The 15084-nt window shown below is 38.6% G+C and overlaps 1 protein-coding gene across 1 annotated transcript; it reads left to right on the forward strand.

Moving 5' to 3' along the window:
• Window positions 1–13572: 13572 nt before the first annotated feature.
• On the forward strand, window positions 13573–14487 carry LOC101648489 (olfactory receptor 4C11-like). Its single transcript, XM_013006110.1, has one exon. It carries the CDS (start codon window positions 13573–13575, stop codon window positions 14485–14487), a length of 915 nt encoding a protein of 304 aa, XP_012861564.1.
• Window positions 14488–15084: the final 597 nt, after the last annotated feature.

Here is a 15084-nt window from a genome sequence, read left to right on the forward strand (position 1 = left end):
TATATATGAAATAACTAGAGTGAAAAATTAATTAGAAACATCCTCCTCTATGTTATATTAAAGTTTGATCTATACATACTTTCAAGATCAAGGGACTAATCTCAGTAACGACTACATTCATTTTGCCAAAATTGGAATGGAAAATATCTCATTTATTTTCATTTAGTCACCAAACATTTATTGAGTTTCTGTGTCATGCTGTTCTAGACACTAGTGATACATCAGAGATAAAAATGTCTTGCCTCATGGTGTAGCCTAGAAGAAGATGCAGTAAATGAAAATAAGTGAAGTAGAGGGAAATAGGGGCTATGGAAAACGAACAGTAGGTTGTCTCGGTATGAAAGCCAGCTGGCAGCATGGGAGCTTGATTAAACAAACAACCATATTGTTCAGATGTGTCTGAATTTAAATGATCTCTATCAATAATAATTCAAATAGAATTACTTTCAATTAAGTAGACAAGTCAATAAGATTCAAATAATCAAGAAAACGGAATGTAATCCTTTTAAGACATCTCCTTTTTTTTGCCCCTCTGATATCCCTCCATGTTCTCTTCATTGTGTTGTCAGTTCATTCACCTACAACTTGAATATTTGTTTTACTGAGAATGTGGTCTCTCAAAAGTGCCCTTTGACTGAAGTCAAATACGCACACTATCATGCTTGCCTTATGAAATCTACCTCCCTTCCTTTTTTATACAACATGGCACAGTCACCTTATCTAAAGGAATCCAAACACAGACAGAAAATAGTCAGGTTTTATCTCACAAGAAAGCCACCAAGTGACTCAGAGCTGTAGCAGACAGTAAGGGATCCATGTTAATTGGTAGACTCATGGGTTCCAAAAGCACCTACAGTTGAGTTCTAAGAATGACATCGTCTCTGCCTTTTAAGAACCATTGTTTTTCCATCATGATGACTGGGGACACCTCCAGTTGCTGTTCAGCTGATTCTGATTCATAATGACCTTTGAGAATATGGAGAACTACCACGATGTTTCCAAAGTTGTAAATTATATCAAAGCAATCACATCTTTTTTTCATGGAGCAATGTTTTGAGTTACACATGATGCTCTTTCAATTTGCCAAGTAATAAGTCAAGCACTTAATTCCTTTGCCATTTGTTGTCCCTACTCTGAGATGATTTCACAGTAACTGTCTAGAGTGAATTGTTGAGGATTCGGAAGCTCATCCAAGCTTTGAGCAAAGGAAGACTACAATGTATTAGTTAAACCCGCAGTTGACATGATGTGAACCAGGACGACTTGCATGGGAAATGTACCCCTCATCTGGACACTGCATTAGCTACAAATAACAGAAAAGGGAATATATGGATCAAGAGATACTTGGAAAGAATCCTTATCCTCTCAAATATTACTTTTAAAGTCTGAACTAAACTAGGGATGTAAGATGAATTAAACCATTCCCTATAGAACATAAAGATCTCAGTTCTGAACTAAGAAATATTAAGAACATATGATTGGCTTTCTGTTGGTATTTTTAATTAACCCATTGAAAAGAAAACTGAAGTTGATCAAAATAATAGCAGCTACTTCAGAGTGTTGGTCTAATGACTAAGTGAAATATTTCACTTAAAATAATTTCTCAGTGCCTACTATAAAGGATACAGTTTATGTTAGGTCTGTACTTTTTAATGATAGCAAACTCATTTGTTGAGAAGTTAAGTTTGGAAAATTAATAAAAGGTGGATCTAGGATTTTCTGACCCCATACCCAAATCTATTCTACTGGATCTTCTCAAAAATGCATGAGACTATCTTTATCTCTTCCAGAGAGAACTCCAAAGCAAGACTCCACCCACTTTTCAAAGTTAAAACTTTCCTTTGTTCATAGGTAATGAGACACCACAGGAAAATAAATTACAAACTATTTCACAAACACACAGGTACAAATTGACATCAACCATCTAGGTAAGAAAGAGAAACAAAATGTTGAATACAAACCAGTCTTTGATAAGCATTTACATAGCAAATTTGGATCCCATTAAACAATTTCCATATATTTTGTTCAATGACATTGACTACATTTTGCACAGAATATCAGCATTCTTTTTTCTTTAGTTGGTTTTCTTGATAGAGTATTCAGAAATCATACACCTCTGTGGTTAAATCGCTTTTTAAATGACTCATTTAAACATAATCACAATCAGTTCCAGTGTGAATATAAACTATTCTTAGTGCTTTATTAATTATTAGCCAATCATTTATACAATATGGTCAAATATGTTCAAGAACATCTCTTCAACATATCCATTTCAAAAATCTTATGCCTTTATTATAAATTATTTCCAACATAATATAACTGATCATCTCACAGATTATGTTGAGAGCCAATTTGGAAATGTGTCAAGATAACTTATAAGAGTAGAAATAAAAACTATCACAAATTGAAGGAGACCTGGTGATGTAGTGGTCCTACATTGGGCTAATTTATGCGTGATTGACAGCTCAAAACTGGGCAGTTTGAAACTGGGCTTTCTACCGAAAACAGTTACCATCTAGGGAACCCACAGGGGGTCACTCTGAGTGAGCATTGACTGCGTAGCTTTGAGCTTGGTTTTTCTGGACCCACCTTATTAGAGAGTGTGTTTGAAATCACCAACTGAGTTTCCTTGTGGGTGTGGTCTCAGCATTATCCATCATCTTTGATAGCTATGTTAAAACAAGAAGTAGCTCCTTATTTTAAGCTTTTCCCCTAAAGATCAGCTTTCTACTTCATTAAGAAACCTGGAGACTAGGGTCACAAAACTAGTGGAGACTAGAGCTGGCTAAAAACTTACAGAAGTGATTAGCATGTCTACGTAACATTAGACAACATGATGAGAAAATCATACTTCCATGAAAACACCAACATGGGCAAGATGTTTTCTTTCAGACACCTCTCTCCAACTCATAATAGGCAGAGGACTGAGTGACCCTGTGATGAACACCTGTCAAACACCAGTCACCCTAATAAAGCAACCCTGCTTCAGAACTGGGGTAACCCTCTTGGTCACTTGCATTCTTTTTTCTGTGCTTGGCGAACAAAGTGGGAACTTCCCCTTTCACATGTGGGCACTGTGTGTCTGTAGCTCTGACTGTGGCAAAGTTCAATGTCTTCCAGTGCATCCTGTGTCTGGCTCCCCTCCATCCAACCTCTGGTTCTTGGGACTTGAGCTGGTGGCCTATCAATTGAACTAATTTACCAACATCCCTTTTCTTGTGAGTGCACAGCTTAATAGGGCATGATTGAGGAGAATCCTGCAGACTGATATCTGAACTACAGATCTGAGACTGCACAACTTTCACCACTGTGTGAGCAATTGTCTTGATGATCCATGAGTTCTTTGAGATATAATGAATTGTAGAACTTTAGGACATGGGAAAGAATATTCAGAGGTGGAATGTTGATTGATATCACATATGATGGAGTTTTATAGCATTTTGGAAAAGTTGGGCATTTAGGATATCTTTAGTCTGGAACTAATAGGCTCCAATCTTGTAGAGAACCTTGACAGGCTTAAGAGTGTACTTAAAATCAGATGTTCCATTATCTGTCAGATCAATGAAACCTAGTTCCTTACTCTGTATGTGTCAGGAACGGTAAACTGAAGAACTATGAATAAAGTACAATTTCATTCATGCATGACTTGTTGAGTTCAAATGGTTGCTACTGTTTAAAGTCTGGCCTAAACCCATGGTAGCTATGTCGCTTAGAATAGTGAATGGTAATAATAAAGGTTTTATTAATCACTCTTATATAAAAGTCAGGTTTGGAGAAAAGTGATTTACATGGTGAGATAATGTAGGAAAGCAAGAAATAATGAGCTCATGCAAACATTAACTCTCAGCTTAATTCACTTCCATTACCTACTCTGAAGTAATAGGTTGGACCCCTTGACCATTGCTACTGAGGATATCAGGAGAGAGCAAAAGGGCATACTGCAGAGGGAAGGGTTTCTTCACCTGGTCCAGGGACTTTCAGCTAGCAATCATTGTGTTCCTCTTGTCCATTGTCAAAGGTGCTCTGCCCAGGGCTTGTAATGCTTCCATAAGCTGCACCACGACTCTCAGTGTCCTGAACCCACCTGAACATTTATCCTCAGCCTCTTCCAGCTGCACCCAAGAGGTTGTTTCCCTACATCCTTCATCTTTGCACATACACACTGCCCCTGATGCAGCGCTGCTGGTGAGCTACTGAGCTGCTGAGCTGGCTCACTGCCTTCCATCCATGCACACTCTGTGCCAGCATGGGTCTGTCAACATTCTGGGGACACTGCTCCTGCTTCCTGAGCACACGTGGCAGTTCCTGCAGGGCTATGGCTCCCCTCCTTTGTGATATGATTTATGATTTGGAGAAGGGTCTCCCATTTCAAGTTCCTCTTTTGGTTACTCTTCCCCAATCACAAAATCACAAAATAGTTTAAACCTGATTAAAGTATAACTGACAAACAAAAATTGTGTATATTTAATCAGAATAGATCTCTCCCTCTCTTTCTCTCCACTCCTCCCACACTGAGGCTGTGACTGTATTTTAGAACTCTTTTAACTCTATCATGCTTTTCTTTTCTTTTTTCAAAGCTCTGGTTTTTAAAAGTATATTTATTTATTTATTTTTAATCATTTCAATCCATCCATTGTGTCAAGCACTTTTGTACATTTGTTTCCCTCATCATTCTCAAAACATTTGCTTTCTACTTCAGCCCTAGGTATCAGCTCCTCATTTTTCTCCCTCCCTCCCCGCTCGCCCCACCCCCATGAACCATTGATAATTTATAAATTATTATTATTTTGTCATATCTTACACCATCCAATATCTCCCTTCACCCACTTCTCCACTGTCCATACCCCAGGGAAGAGGTTATATGTAGATTCCTGTAATCGGTTTCCCTTTCTCCCTCACCTTCCCTCTCCCCCTCCCTCTCCTATTGCCACTCTCACCACTTATCCTGAAGAGATCATCTGTCTTGGACACCCTGTGTTTCCAGTTCCTATCTGTACACAGTACATCCTGCAATCCAGCTAGATTTGTAAGGTAGAATTGAGATCATGATAGTGGGGGAGGAAGCATTCAAGAAGTGCAGGAACATTGTATGTTTCATCATTGCTACACTGCAGCCTGACTGGCTCATCTCCTCCCTGCGACCCTTCTGCAAGGGGATGTCCAATTTCCCACAGATGGGCCCTGGGTCCCCACATGGCACTCTACCTCATTCACAATGCTATGCTTTTTTGCCGGGGGCTTTGATGCCTGATACCTGATCCCTTCAAAGCCTCTTGATCACACAGGCTGCTGTGCTTCTTCCATGTGGGCTTTGTTGTTTCTCGGTTAGATGGCCCCTTGTTTATCTTCCAGCCTATAGGACTCAAGATTCTATCTTTTGATAGCTGATCACCATCAGCTTTCTTCACCACACTTGCTTCTGTACCGCTTTGTCCTCAGTGTCTATTATGCTTTTCAACATGAAGTGTAAATCCTTTTCCACCTACCAAATGGAGCGGGGAATTTGATTACATTTTCATTTGTTTTTCATCATTCTCTTTTATTTTCTACAATTCACTTATCCATTGTAATAATGACAGTTCATGGTTGTTGAGGGTGTTTAATGGCCTAGAATAAATTGGGCAAGACCACTGACAGTTGCAAACCAATGATAAAATATCTGTATTCCTTTTTTTATAACTACTATTGAGCTTCTGCATCTCTCGCTTTGATATTTCTGTGTCCCCTCTACAGAAACCGAACTCCGCCCAGTGCAAAGCCAGTGTTCCTCAAGGGCTGCACACGTTTTCCTCCTGCTTTCAAAGCAGGGGGTAGCCGGGACCTCATTGCGTCTGAATAGCAGCTCTGACCTCTAGAGACCCAGGGTCCAGAGTCCGCTCTGTGCAGAAGGGTAAGTCGATTTATAGCCTGGAATAAACTTTGTAAAAGAGAAAATTCCCCAGAGGCTGAAGGACTAATCTTGGACAATTGATTCGTGTTATTTGGTCAGGATCATTTAAGAAATTGCATTTGGGCAAATAAATTCTTGAATTTTTTCGCTTAAAAACCTGATATTCTTTTCTCAATTTATAATTTGCTCTTCCAGAGAAAATGCATTTCATGTATGGGCATAAAGGAGATAGATACTATGGTCAATATAGAGGACAGTGCTCGTTTTCCTGAGTAATGTGCTGCTCACATGAAGGCTACTTAGAAATGATGTGCAGTTTTTTATTAACCATGTTTTGGATTCTATCCTGCTAGTTTTAGGGGATACAGGGAGAGGTGATATATCAGAATTGGAACAAAAATAGGAAGCATTCTGATATAATATTTAATTTGATTTTATATTCTAGATAGGCAACCCCCTTGCTTTACCTTTTCATTTTCTTTCAGCTCTGTCTTTGTCTCCCAATCCTGCCAAGTGAGTCTTGGGTTGGAAACAATATGAGATGGTAAATGAAACCCCAAAGACACCATCCATAGACATAACATGCCTACCAGGTTTTATTTCACTGTGTGATGCAGACTAATAGCCAATGACAATAGACTCATGTTAAATTGTGGAGTTATGTGTTCCAAGCAAATCTAGAGTGGAAGTTCTGATCATGACCTGGTTCTGCCTTTCCTGAGTCTCGGTGGTCTTCTCTGAGTGCATTAGTTGACTGGGATTGTCTCCCATTGTGGTCCAATAGAGATCAACTCTGGGTGGAGAGAGGCTTCTACACATACCCCTCCGGTGCAAAGGAAGTTGGGTGAAGGACAGAATCCACCCATCTCCTTATCAAGGGAAGAAACCACGGACATTGAGATAATAAAAGTGTCTGTAGAAGAAGATAGGTTGTTCATACAACCCCCACAATGACTGCAGAGACTCTTGAGTCTGGGGTCTCAGACAAGAGCACAGTATGAAATCTGGGAAGCTGGGGTGCCTGACAGCATTATCTGGAAAGAGGAGGGTGCACTGCAGAGGACCAATCGATAACAGAAGACCCACCAGAAAGCCAGCCTATGGTGGGAGGTCTGCCATTAGCAGAATGTAAAGTCCAGCTTTAAGTTTTCCCAGGCCTTGTAGACTAGCAAAGAGTCCTTTGAATTTCTTCTCCAAAATATTCCTCTTTCTGTGCCAACCTTTTCTCTGACTTGTGTCTGAATTTTGGCCCTTGCCTAAAATCTTTCTTGCTAAAAGACAAGAACCAAGAAGTTGAGAGGCTTGACAAGTTGAGCCTCTTCTTAGTAACAGCAACCCCAAAGAACAGAGTAAAACTACACCGTAGTTGTTCCAAATTAATGGTCTCTACAGAATCAGACTGCCCCATCTGTCTTCCCCATGAAGCAGTCAAGAGCTTAAACACTGTGCCACAGGGCTCTTTAATTGGCATCGGCTTCCTAAATGTAGCATTTTCAATGAAAATACCATCCATAAATTCAAATAAGCTAGAGTAACATAGAGAATAGAAAATAATATCTTAAAATCGTGTTAAATGTTTATTCTTGTGGTGAGACGCATGGCATAAAAATCTAGGCATGTTTGAAAATATATCCCTCCTGAGCAAGAATGCCTTTTTCACAGGCTGTAGCTATTGATTGGTATATGTACATGACCTGTCTATAGATCTGTGTTAGTCAAATTTACATAGTAATAAAGTGAGATTCAGTTTCTTTCCCTAAGGTGTCTAATGCACATGAACTTCATGGGTAATTTTCTGCCTTTGGGGTCTGGTGACCATCCCATACCAGTCACCTGTGAGAAAAGAATAAGGTAGTTTCATAGGACCATTGTCGACTAGCTTTCATTTGAGCTAATGAGGGAACTCCTGGCTGACCACGTTGTGAACAAAACGATATCAAAGTTACAGGTGTAAAACTGTTCACAGGTTGAATATAAACCGCAGGTATCAGAGAGTAGAAAGTAGATTGAATGCAATTCTAAAGAGGAACTCATTCAATATACTTGGTGATTGCAATTTTGTTGACTTTGTCTGCCCTTGTAAAAATAAGTCAACTTAAGCAATAGTGAATAGAGCAAGCACTCAAGTTCAGACACATCGGTACTCTGTCTATGTTTTCAAATATAACAGTCTCCATCCTGGCTCTCATAACCTCTTCTGGGTACTCTTCACTTATCCAAAACAGTTATCAACTTCTGAGATACTACATAATTATTTCCCCATTTCAAATACATTTATTCTTCTGGTTCAACTAAATTATGAGGCAGATAATTACTTTCTAAATAGCTCACTAATGTATCACTTTGGCTACAAAATCATAGTAAATATCCGTTGAGTAAATGAATATGTCTAATAACTTCCCTTATTCAAACTTAACTGTATCTATAAACCACTAAAACCCAAGTTCGTAAAGATAAACCTTTTATTTTATTACTGAGTTATTATTGAGATATATCCCTTGATCCTGAAAATTGCTATAGTTTACAATTTTAACATATATTGAGAATATTTCAAATAAGAAAAATGCACAAGTTCTGTTCCTATATCTATATAAAAATTTTAAAGTTCCTATATCTATACAAAAAATAAAGATCTTGTGCTCTTTTTTGTCTCTATAGTTCCTCCTACCCTCTATGAAAATAAATTGTGTTATTATTGAAATTTTATTTTAAAACCACTATATGTATAATAAAATAAATTCTTGCTTCAATTTTGTATTTTATTGATTGAGATTAAACTTTTCAGTTTCTGAATTATTCACTACTCATCTCATACTGGTGAGATAAAAAATTAAAACTAGACACAAATCTATCTTAACCTGTGTGGTAAAGGTGGATTGACTCCCCAGGTTTCGCTGTTGTTAGCTCTTCTGAATTCCTGTAATGGAACATTCCATAATCAGCGCCACCCCATGTTTCTTTTGTTGTCAGGAGCTCCCGGGTCCGTCTGAATCATAGGACGCTGTACACAGCAGAAGGACCCTCACAATTACCTTTATGTCTGAGCTCCTTGCTGAAGCCACAGTGTCAACCCACGTTGTCAAGGGTCTTCCTCTTACTTGCTGCCCTTCTACTTTACCAAGCATGTGTCCTTTTCTAGGGAATGACCTCTCCTGAACGCACATTTAAAGTTCATGAGACACAGTTCTGCTGCTTCCTATTTAACTCATGGTGAAGTTGAGGCTCATAGACGTTAAGTGACTCACCTAAAGCCTTCCTCACAATTCTGCCTCCCTGCATACGCCAAAAATCAGCCATGTGTTGGGCCTGGTTTCCTGGAAGACATTTGGAACAGCTGATTGTCACTTGTTACTTCAACTAAAGGGGAAAAGAGGTTGCAATTAGACATGCATGACACCCTACTTCCTTCATTGCTGTCTCTCATTTCTCTACCTCATTTCCGCCTTGAACTTCACTTCATTCTCCCTGTGCCAGGCACTAGGGTACTTGGCAGGTGATTCTTAGGTCACAGCTCCCAAAAAGGAAAGTGATTTTGCAATATAATTTGTTCCATTTTTCATAACTGTAACTCTGTTTTAAAAAATCAAAAATCCAGCAATGTTCCACTATAAGTTGTTGTTTTTCAGTGCCTTTGAGTCAGTTCCAACTCATAGCGACCCTTTGTACAAGAGCACAAAGCACCCCGCCATGCCACCCGCACAAGTGTTGCTATGTTTCCACCCAATGTTGCCATGAGTAAGAAAGCATGTATCTTGAAATTAAAACAAATTATCCAAAAACAAAACCAAAAATTTCTACTGCCATGAAGTGGATTCTGACACATGGATAAGACAAGTATTTAATAATTCCTTATCCTTGTCCTTCATTCTTCTTCTTTTTTCTGCACTGACTTAGAATTTAGATGGGATTATAAAGGGGAGAACATAACATTACTATTGTTAAAAAGTAATACATAATAACTATTTCCAATTACCGACAACAGAGGAAATTGAAAACGAAAGAGCTTAGGAAACTTTTTAAATGAAGTCCACACAGTGTAAAGTAGTGATCAGAATTCCTGTCTGCCACACAGATTTGATGACATGAGCCTGTAATTGACTTGAACATGTTCTTACTTGTAGAGGAAATGGGTTTAAGCCATCTTCTGGAGAAGAGATTGACGTTTTCTCACAAGCTCAGAGTGAGTTGGAGTTTAACTAATTAGCCCCAGGTTTGCTTTTGTCCTTGGACTAGCTATCTGGGTAGCTCATTGGACCGTCCTTTGGGATTGTGTTGAGAATCTTGGCATCTTTACAGCTCCCAAGGCTGAAAGCCTGCGTGGACATTTATAAACTAGTCTATGAACAAGCATGAGTATTGAACATAGTATTTGTAGAGGGAAACATCACTGCTGTCCTTCGTAAATAACCTTTGGAAGGGAACTGGCCTTAGAAGAGTCTCTTTCTCAGTGTGCTGCAATTGTTGCTCCATAAAGAAATTTGTCAAGAACCAGACTCAAACAATTTTACCTTCCCCCCAACTCCCTTGCACTACGCAGTGTGATCAACCCTTTGTCTCAGCAGCTGCTTCTGCGGGAAACTAGGTAAAGTTTGACAATGCAGAGTCTCCTCTCTCCATAACTGCCCCCCATCCCCTCTATCACTTCCTGGAGGTGCATCAATGGTATCTACTTCCTGATTTCAGCTGAGATTCACATGATTCATTGCCTAAGTAATTATAGCCAAAGGCATGAAACATAATACCATATTAAAAGGCAGTCATGTGAACATAAGAAAAGAGGTAAGTGCTTAACTCAGTTTAAACATTTTTCTTCACAGTTCTTTTCCATAAAGGGATATGGTGGCATTTGTATTCAGTTGGAATTATACTCGGTTTGTATGGTGCTTCTAGAAAGTGCTTCCAGCAGCAAGGGGTGAAGGTAGACCAAGATGCTACACCTTCCCTGCCCTCAGAGCCTCTCTACCTTCTCTGTCACAATCACTCCTGCTCACTCCAGGAGGAATACACTCCACGATGACATGAAAGTCAGCCTGGCAGAAATTTCTATTCTTATGGTCTCTTTTTTAAAGAGTTTGAGGTTCAGTGGTGACCTTGGGGGGCAAGTTGAGAAAGAAAGTTCTATATTTACTCACTTGTTCCAGATTTTCAAGACCTATGACAACACTTGCCCATGACTTGTAATGGCACCTACTAGTAGATTTGGAGGCAAATGAAAAACAAAACAAAAAATAATGAAAATTCTGCATTGCAATTTGGAGTCACACTGCTCTCAATAATGCTGTTTGTGCATCTGTTCCGTGTGTCTTTCTGTGTCCCATCCCCAGAGTCCTCTTCCTGCCCATCCATTTTCTCACTGTCACGTCTCTCCTTCTTTGGTTCCTTCCAGTCTCTGCCCCTTCCCCTTCATTCTTCCATGTTTTGTATGAACCTCATTGTTTGCATTGGCATTTTTGTCTCACGATGAAATTTACTATGTTGATTTTGGAGACAAGGCATACACTTTACATGTCAATTGGTATCTTTCTTTGGTGTTGTGGGAGTTCTTTTTTGGAGAACATAATTTACCTCAGTGGTCATGAGATGATGATTTATATGAACTATGAGATAAGTGGATTAAATGCTGAAAAGAAAGGCTACCTGGAAACATCCAATCTCCATTACAGCCTGACTGTACTTGGCAAAACTCTACCACAGATCAATCATAGTAAAAAAAGGAAAGAAGACGAATTGCAGTTCTTAAACACCTTTCCAAAAATGTGTAAGAAAATAGAATTTAAAATTTGAAAGCCTGCCTATCTTAAACTCATGGAATATAAATGCATATATTTAGAAATACCTTATTCAGTTCACTATATAGTCAATAAAAGTACTTAGAAACCTAAGCATTTAAGAAATTGAGGTAGATTGTTATTTGGGAAGAAAGGGGAGACTTTGGGGGACAAGGATAGAACTCAGACCAGAAATAATTAATACTGTTAATATTTCAATATAGCCTAAAATTAAAATTAAAGATAGAAAGCAAGTGTTAATAGCATGCTCCCCTACTATGGTATCCTGCAAAAAGGGGTGATAGGATAGTGGACAGCTCAAGGGAATTAGAAAACACCAGTTGAATTCAGACATTCAGCAAGGTTTTCCTACTTATCTTCAGATGCCAAATATTCTCTTTGCTTATCTAACATGCAATAAAATAGAATTGTATAACTTGTTTGATTTCTTGAGAGGACAGATTTTATGATAGCCATTCCTGTGTTCACTTACTTAACACAGATTTGAAACTTACTGTGTTAAACTAAGTAATACTTAATTAACTTCATCTTTTTTCCATCAGAAGTAATTGAGATTTGCACTTGTAGCTTCTGCATACTATAACTAGTGTTACCACACAGAGTTTCATTTTTCCCCCTCTGTGGATTGTCAAGAAGTAAGTTTAATTTCTTTTATGTAACACTATTGGAGGACTATTTGAGCTACTGATATTGAAATATTAATGTCATTCTATGAAATTCAGTATATTCTTATTAAAAACCTTAATTCTAGAAACCCTACTTGGAAATTTCAGATTATCACTTTGAAATTTGCGATTTCATTTCTGTCTCAGTTTTAATAAATAAGACAAGTATCGATGATATTTTTTAGACTTCAAATTTGCCTGAATTATAATGAAGGTAAAACTAAGAGTCAAAAGTTGGAGAAATATATTTAAAACACTGAGATTCCAGATATAACTGGAACATATTTTTATGATTCCCTCACTAAAGTTTCTCTAATTTAATATTTGAAATAATACGGTTTTTCAGATGTCAACACACACTTATTTCATGTGCTTGAATAAAACAACAACAAAAGAACATTTCCCCTGAGCTGACTCTGACCCATGTGACCCCATAGAACAGAGTAGAACTGCCACACAGGGTTTTCAAGCCGATACTCTTTAGAGAAGCAGACTTCCAGATCTTTCTTTGACAATGCAGTTGATGGGTTTCCACCACCCATCATTCACCTGGCAGCCTAGTACTTAACCGCTGTGTCCTCCAGGGCTTCTTATATAAACTTATTAAAGTGTCTATTAGAATGTAAGTTTTAGAAAAAGAAAACATTTGAAGTCATTCAAGTGGTTTCTTCCAGGTCATACAGCGATTCTCAGAATTCATTAGAAAGCACAATTCACCCCCTCTTGCCCTTCTGCACAAAGTATTTTTATACTATAATGAAGACCTGAGTCAATGCTTGTATGTAAATTCTATGCGAAGGCATCAACAATTAAAGGCCTAGTGATTCCTTTTTTTATTAGCTGTGGTCAAGTTGCCTCTGACTCTTGATAACCACTTATACAATGATGTTGTAATCCGTAGGATTGTCATTGATTTTTTTTGGCACTAGATCAAAACTTTTTTCCTTCTTCATCTCTAACTAGAAGAGCTATTGAAACATGTTCATAATTATTGCTGCAATCAATCCTCCATGGACAGATGACTGCGGGCTATAAATGTGGTGTTTTGACTGAGTATCAATCAGATCGTCTAGACTAAAGGAGAGATTTCCCATAGACAACACTACAGATGAGAAACCTAAAGTTATTTGCTGGTTCAAGTCAGCAGTCACTGAAAACTCATAATTTTCACACTTTTCTTTGCAGATAAACCATTGATCAGGTGCATCCATTGATCTAAAGTACGACCATGGAGCTGAACAACAGCGTTACTGAGTTCATTCTACTTGGATTGACGCAGGATGCCCTGAAGGAGAAATTTGTATTTGTTGTCTTCTTGTTTCTCTATCTTGCAACTCTGCTGGCTAACTCTTTCATTGTGCTGACCATCAGATACAGTCGGATGCTAGGTGGTCCTATGTATTTCTTCCTTTCCCACTTATCCTTTGCTGATGCCTGCCTTGCCACAACCATAGGTCCCAGATTGATTGCAGACGCTCTTTCTCAGAAGAAAGTCATCCCCTTCAATGCATGCATGACTCAACTTTTTACAGCCCATTTTTTTGGGTGCCTGGAGATCTTAGTGCTCATCCTTATGTCCTTTGATCGCTATGTGGCCATTTGTAAGCCCCTGAGATACACAACCATCATGAATCAAGAAGTCTGTGTTATGATGATGAATTTGGCCTGGATGGGATCTTGTATCCATTCATTAGTACAGATGATCTTAGTTTTGCAATTACCCTTCTGTGGCCCCAATGTTATTGACCACTATTTCTGTGAATTGCAACCTCTGTTGAAACTTGCCTGCACAGACACTTATGTTATAAATCTACTCATCGTGTTTAATAGTGGGGCAATATGCATGGTTAGTTTCATAATCCTGATGATCTCCTACATGTTCATCTTACACTCTCTGAGGAACAAGAGCGCAGAAGGAAGGAAGAAAGCGCTCTCCACCTGCACCTCCCACATCATCGTCGTCATCTTATTCTTTGTTCCATGTATCTTCACATACACTCGCCCTCCAATCACATTTCCTGTGGACAAGACAGTGGCTGTATTTTACACCATTGGCACACCCTTGCTCAACCCTCTTATTTACACTCTGAGGAATGCAGACGTGAAAAACGCCATGAGAAAACAATGGTGCAACCAGATATGAGGAAAGAACAGAGGACTCTACTTGATTATTCTCCAACAATTCAAATGAAAATGGATTTTCAGAGAAGGGAAACTCTTCTATCCTACCAGTCACAGTAGAATCCTCTGCTAGAAGTATGTTTGGGTGAGGAAAGAGGTAAAGTGAAGACAGACCTATCATTTTATTCTGAGCCAATGCTACAGAAAGCAAAAGATTACAAGCCCATTCCCCCTTGGGCTCTCTGTATTGATACCCCTGTTCCTCTGGACTTTTTGAACCAGATATGTATATACCTTTACTTACGCTTTCTTAATTTTTCTGGTTTGACCTTCTTTTCTCCAAGTTTAATAAATTTTCTCTGATTTTTGACTGGTTTATTTTGTTGGCAAGTTAGTCCTGGCAGTAATTTCTCTTGTCTTTTCTGGTTCAAGAGTCAATAAGATAAGATTACCCTAAGGATGCAATATAAACAAAAATACTAGCTACTTAAGCCACATTTGATGCTTTTAAATCATCCTTAAGATAAGAAAAAGGGGGAGGGTATTGTTTATATCTCCACAGGAAAAGAGGGACCAAACTTCAAACCAGTGCTCCAAGGTGTGAAGACAACATGCCGGC

Source organism: Echinops telfairi, unplaced genomic scaffold, assembly GCF_000313985.2.
Source record: "Echinops telfairi isolate 266 unplaced genomic scaffold, ASM31398v2 ScPeMD7_60;HRSCAF=208, whole genome shotgun sequence".
Taxonomy (NCBI): Eukaryota; Metazoa; Chordata; class Mammalia; order Afrosoricida; family Tenrecidae; genus Echinops; species Echinops telfairi.